Source organism: Oncorhynchus mykiss, chromosome 25, assembly GCF_057628025.1.
Source record: "Oncorhynchus mykiss isolate SJ-2025 chromosome 25, ASM5762802v1, whole genome shotgun sequence".
Classification (NCBI taxonomy): Eukaryota; Metazoa; Chordata; class Actinopteri; order Salmoniformes; family Salmonidae; genus Oncorhynchus; species Oncorhynchus mykiss.
Window position 1 is genome coordinate 4,393,440 of NC_143046.1, and position 6,561 is coordinate 4,400,000.

A 6,561-nucleotide genomic window follows, 5' to 3' on the forward strand; every position below is an offset into this window, starting at 1 on the left:
TGGAGGCTGTTATAGCAGCAATGTTCCAACATCTAGTGGAAAGCCTTCCCAGAAGAGTGGAGGCTGTTATAGCAGCAATGTTCCAACATCTAGTGGAAAGACTTCCCAGAAGAGTGGAGGCTGTTATAGCAGCAATGTTCCTACATCTAGTGGAAAGCCTTCCCAGAAGAGTGGAGGCTGTTATAGCAGCAATGTTCCAACATCTAGTGGAAAGCCTTCCCAGAAGAGTGGAGGCTGTTATAGCAGCAATGTTCCTACATCTAGTGGAAAGCCTTCCCAGAAGAGTGGAGGCTGTTATAGCAGCAATGTTCCAACATCTAGTGGAAAGCCTTCCCAGAAGAGTGGAGGCTGTTATAGCAGCAATGTTCCAACATCTAGTGGAACCAATGATTTTGGAATGAGATATTCGAAGAGCAGGTGTCCACATACTTTTGGTGATGTAGTGTATGTCTCACAAAATACGAGAGATCGCATTCCTTTTTCTCTGAACAGTACGGGAGCCTAGGGCTCTGGTCAAAAAGAGGACACTATATTAGGGAACAGGGTGCTAGATGGGACTCATTCCTGGCATTCACGACAACTCTAATGGTGGTTACGGTGAAAACAGGCAAGGACACGGTTGTAATATTGGTATACATTTATTAGTGAACTACTCTCAAAAATCAGCCACAACTATTAAAAAAAAAAATATGAACGCACGACTCGGTCAAGCAGAACTAGCAACTTTTCATTTTTAAAAAAGTACAAATCTGAAAAATGTCAATCAGTATACAGGTGTGTGTGTGTATATAGACTATAACTAGTTAAATGCTACAAACAATGATTCCAATGGAATGAAAAAAATTATAGCATTCAGAACCTTTTCCCTATATATTTATATATACATAAGCATTTTTTTTAAAAATCCAAACATGAGGTAACTGTAAAATGTGCAAGTACCAAAGCGAACATCTGTTTCAAATGCCCCTGGCCTGTTGGGTGGGAGCCCCCCCCTAGAAGCTGGAGGAATCAGTAAACAGACCACTATTCCCACCACCAGCAACACGTCATTGGAAAACAGTGAATCTACGACGCAAATAAAATAAATCAAATCCTAAATAAATTATTTTAGCTGTTTTTATTATTGGAACAGCATTTTATTCAAAACATTTTTTATTTCCTTTTTATTTTCTTCCTTTGCACCACACAAGCTGTGAGATCATTCATTAATTGGATTACAGAAAGACTACAAGATTCTATTTAAAATTGTATGTTTTGAAGTTACTTGACTTTACATGAGGTTTTCTGGTATTTGAGACAGAAGAAAAAAAATAAAATCACAATATGGTCATTAAAACCTGCCCCCTCCCCTCCACCCCCACCCACCCACCCAAACCATGCTGCTAATGTTTCAATAAGTGAATAAAAGGTATCTAGCACAGGAGGTTGGTGGCACCTTTAATTAGGGAGGACGGGCTTGTTGTAATGGCTGGAGCGGAATCAAACAACGTAACCACGTGATCGATTCCGTTCCAGACATAATTACGAGCTGGTTCTCTCCCTCGGCAGCCTCCCCACTGGTGTCTCGGATGTCAAATCTACATTGAGTTAGGTTATTAGTTTGACTAACAAGGTCTTCTTTAAAATGTAACGTCACTAATTTAAAGGCTATTAGCAACATGCTCTAAGAATCCGTCCAAACAGCATCATACCTAAAGCATATCTATTGGTTGTTCACTATGGCTTTCAGTGAACTAGGTTCTAGACATGTTTTATTAACCGAGGCAATAACAACACAGCATACATATTATAACCAAACGACTTTAAAATCCTGGATTTCTCCCCAGTTCCAAGTCCAGGCAACTTTTTTTTTTTAAATGTATTTTATAAAGCGCAATAAAATCTTGTAGTCATTCAGTTGGGTTACAAACGTGTGCAGTACAACGCATGGCAGTTATCAGCTGAGCAGTGACGGAACGCCATCTGAAGAACGAACCCGAAGCCGACTAGAGCTAGCTAAAAAAACAGTTGGGACTTGGTAGGACATGCATGCTTATTGTGCACCGTTAAATAGTCCACCGTCCCCCCCCCCCGTGGCTAGATATCTTTCACTGGAAATACACAATTGGTTTTTATTTTTTTAAATCATGCAAACACCTTTGTAGTTTTAGGTAGGATAGTGTGCATCAATGGCACGTTTTTAAAATGGAATCACAGCCGTTATGTAAATATGCATGTCGTGTGGTTGTTCAAGAACACAAACTAAATTTGTAATTTATATGATGTAACATCCACTACTCTGGCAAAAAAACAACATTATTATTATTATTATTATTTTACTTGATTACATTAAAAATATGCGAGGCCTGAGGAAAACAACCAAGAAAATTAATATCCACCAACAACCTTTTCATGGCATCTGTCAAATTAGAACAGACTGTTTTCCTTTATTCTTATATACTGAGAGGCCCTGAGTGATTCGTTTTTTTTTATGTTTGTTTCAAACTCACAATATTTATATGCTAGTGGACAGATATGTACACAGATTAACTCATCGAAGCTGTGGGTTTTAAACTTTAAACTCATCAAGATGGCTTTTTTTCTTCTCTTCTCTTAAAAGGTGGTAGGTGGTAACACACGTCACAAAGAGACTCACATTCGCTATAGAAAACATGGCAAGGTCCTTTTTACACAAGAAAGCATAATGTCCATCCGAAAAGGTACATCCGCCTCGCAGTGCTTATTGGGGTAGTTGGGAATAGAAAGGAGTCCCCCTATTCACACACAGCACTTACAAAAAGACACCAGGATTAACTTTTTTTTTTTTTAAACACCTCAACAACATTTTGTTTTGGAAGTCAAAGATGAGCACAGAGACCCAATATAGTGCACTAGCCCCTCTATGGGCCCTGGTCAAAAGTAGTGCACTACTTAGGGTACCATTTGGGATGTTTTAACAGTGTATCACTCTACCAAACACTACTCCTCCATCTTTGTCTCCAACCCCTTCCTGTCCTGATCGTCACTGTAAATAGTACAGTCAGCTCAGCCGGGACAAAAAGCCAGAGCGTCTGTCTCGTCAGGGGTCACTGGAGATGTTTTACAACAGGGAGTTAGTCATAACATTATTTTTGTCTTCAAAACAAGACGATTATCGAGAAGCATTCACACTGAAGCTATGCAGCATACAACATGAATCTTTTACAACACCATTTAGTTAGCACGGCCTAACAACAAGACCTGACCCAAGTTAAGTTGCCTTTAGATTAGAACACATACCATTTAACCACACACTTCCACGTTAGTGCTCTGACCTTTAACACGTTGTCTCTAAGATAGTTAAAAAACAATAAATAATACTATTTAAAAATTATACTCTTAAAAACAAGTGGAAATGACAAAGGGATTTTTTTAATTTTTTTTTTTTAAAGATTAATAAGTAAATAGAGTTTGTGCTTGTCAAGGTATTGAAGGCAGATCTGAAATCTTGAAAGAGTATATATATTTATATATATATATATATATATTATTGAATATTTGGCTCACAAACATAAATGCCTGGATCTTCCAAAAACAGGAAGGAAAAAATGTCCACGTTATAACCCATCAGTCATACGGTTTAATGCATCAAGCTCCCCAGCAGCAGTCAGTCAGCGTGGGGGATACTGGGGTACGGAAGCCCCCTCTCCCGGGGTCCCCCTCTCCCGGGGTCCCCCTCTCCCGGGGTGAGCCAGAATTCCTTGTTTATGTTTGCTAGTTGTTGTTTTCCTTTTAAAATGGCGACGTTGGATTAAAATATTGCTAGTCTGAATCAACAGTCTATGCAACCCCCCTCAGCGCTGCCTGAGATCCAGCCGGGCAACTCGCACAGGGCCAAGGCCCGGAGAGGAGGATGGATGTGGTGCATTTGCAGACAGGCAGTGTCCCCTCCTCTCCTTCCTCCTCCCTCCGTCCAGTCAGTTGTGTATCACAGTGGGGGGGGGGGGATCTAACAGGGCGTGAAGGAGCAGATATATCCCCAACAAGTCAGTGGTAGACCATCATTCTCAGTGCCAGATGAGGCTAATTTTAACCACAGCAAGTCACACTTTCACAATAGCATTAGCAGATTGGAAAAGAACACAAACAAACGGAACAAACTATTGAAATCATCAATACATTATTGCAAAACATATATTATTAACAGGTCACTTTAACCCATCAGTCACCTACACAAACATGCATCTATGACGGTCAGTCAGCCAGGCCTCTCCTCCAAGCCAGTGGAATGGTCTCGTCTCCTACAGTACTATGACGGTCAGTCAGCCAGTGGAATGGTCTCGTCTCCTACAGTACTATGACGGTCAGTCAGCCAGTGGAACGGTCTCGTCTCCTACAGTACTATGACGATCAGTCAGCCAGTGGAACGGTCTCGTCTCCTACAGTACTATGACGATCAGTCAGCCAGTGGAATGGTCTCGTCTCCTACAGTACTATGACGATCAGTCAGCCAGTGGAATGGTCTAGTCTCCTACAGTACTATGACGGTCAGTCAGCCAGTGGAATGGTCTCGTCTCCTACAGTACTATGACGGTCAGTCAGCCAGTGGAATGGTCTAGTCTCCTACAGTACTATGACGGTCAGTCAGCCAGTGGAATGGTCTCGTCTCCTACAGTACGATGACGGTCAGTCAGCCATTGGAATGGTCTCGTCTCCTACAGTACTATGACGGTCAGTCAGCCAGTGGAATGGTCTCGTCTCCTACAGTACTATGACGGTCAGTCAGCCAGTGGAATGGTCTCGTCTCCTACAGTACTATGACGGTCAGTCAGCCAGTGGAATGGTCTACATGGTCTACAGTTTTAACCGTGTTGAGGCTTTCCCATTACTGGTCTGCTGATCGAACGATGTGTGACTCCTCTCTCCGCTCCACCAGGCCCTCACCCCACACCTCTTGTCATCACCATCTCCCATGCAGGCAGCTCCAACGCCCATCTGTCACAAAGAACTAACCAAAAACCACAAGGTAACGAAAAAGGAAAAACCTTGTAAACGTAAAAGCCCTACGACGATAACAACATTTGGCAGGTCACATCTTTGGAATCCGCAACACTGGCGCAGGCAGAGGAGCAGATCGAGGTGGTGGATCAATGGCTATCCCAGGCAGGCAGACTGACTGGACAACTCTGTGGCTATGAGGCTATGGTAGGCAGGAGCTTTTCATCAGACACAGCAGAGGAACGACCGGGGGGAAGGAGCTCCAAACATACAATCTTGGATTGCTTATTGTTGTTGAAGTGGGGCAGGAGTGGTGATAGGAGGGGGAGGGGGGGGGGGCGCAGGCAGGGTAGGCGGTGGTGGGGGGGGGACGCAGGACGCAGGCAGGAGTGGTGGCAGGAGACCGCAGGAAGCAGGCAGGAGTGGTGGCAGGAGGCCGCAGGAAGCAGGCAGGAGTGGTGGCAGGGGGCCGCAGGAAGCAGGCAGGAGTGGTGGCAGGAGGCCGCAGGAAGCAGGCAGGAGTGGTGGCAGGAGGCCGCAGGAAGCAGGCAGGGTAGGTGGCAGGAGGCCGCAGGAAGCAGGCAGGAGTGGTGGCAGGAGGCCGCAGGCAGGAGGCCGCAGGAAGCAGGCAGGAGTGGTGGCAGGAGGCCGCAGGAAGCAGGCAGGAGTGGTGGCAGGAGGCCGCAGGAAGCAGGCAGGGTAGGTGGCAGGAGGCCGCAGGCAGGGTAGGTGGCAGGAGGCCGCAGGAAGCAGGCAGGAGTGGTGGCAGGAGGCCGCAGGAAGCAGGCAGGGTAGGTGGCAGAAGGCCCCGGGCAGGTTGAGGCCGAGGCAGGCGCTAAGACAGACAGGCTCCAGTGGGTTTCGTTTTGTGCTGCTTTCCAATCAAAGATCTCAAAGCCTGGGTATCAGTCACTCCACCTCGCGGTGCACCTCTGACGCGTCCGCCCGGCAAATTGGACAAGTGCGATTAGTCTGGAAGGAAGATAAAGGGAACAAAAAGGAGGTGTTAGTACACTGCTTTTGACCGGAGCCCTATGCCACACACACACACACATATATATATATATATATATATATATATATATATATATATATATATATATATATATATATATATATATATATATATAGTGCACTACTTTTAACCAGGGTGGCACCCTATTCCCTATATAGTGCACTACGTTTGACCAGGGTGGCACCCTGGTATATACCCTACCCTATATAGTGCACTACTTTTATATATATAGGGAATAGGGTGCCACCCTGGTCAAACGTAGTGTACTATATAGGGAATAGGGTGCCACCCTGGTCTAAAGTAGTGCACTATATAGGGAATAGGGTGCCACCCTGGTTAAAAGTAGTGCACTATATAGGGAATAGGATGCCACCCTGGTTAAAAGTAGTGCACTATATAGGGAATAGGGTGCCACCCTGGTTAAAAGTAGTGCACTATATAGGGAATAGGGTGCCACCCTGGTTAAAAGTAGTGCACTATATAGGGAATAGGATGCCACCCTGGTCTAAAGTAGTGCACTATACAGGGAATAGGGTGCCATTTGAGACGTCACTGTAGAGTTAACGATGGGATTGAATGGGCTTACCTTT

At 44.6% G+C, this 6,561-nt stretch overlaps 1 protein-coding gene across 9 annotated transcripts in view; it reads right to left on the reverse strand.

The window, feature by feature from the left end:
• Positions 1–622: 622 nt before the first annotated feature.
• LOC110504518 (RING finger protein 44) overlaps positions 623–6,561 on the reverse strand; it is a 60,327-nt gene continuing 54,388 nt past the window's right edge. For all 9 annotated transcript variants that reach the window (XM_036970243.2, XM_036970246.2, XM_090220073.1 and 6 more), the window contains 2 exons: positions 6,558–6,561; positions 623–5,928 (listed from right to left, as the gene is read on the reverse strand). The exon at positions 6,558–6,561 is cut by the window's right edge and continues 96 nt beyond it. In XM_036970243.2, the coding sequence (XP_036826138.2) occupies positions 5,866–5,928; positions 6,558–6,561 (67 nt within the window). In that variant the 3' untranslated portion in view covers positions 623–5,865. The remainder of the gene's footprint in view (positions 5,929–6,557) is intronic.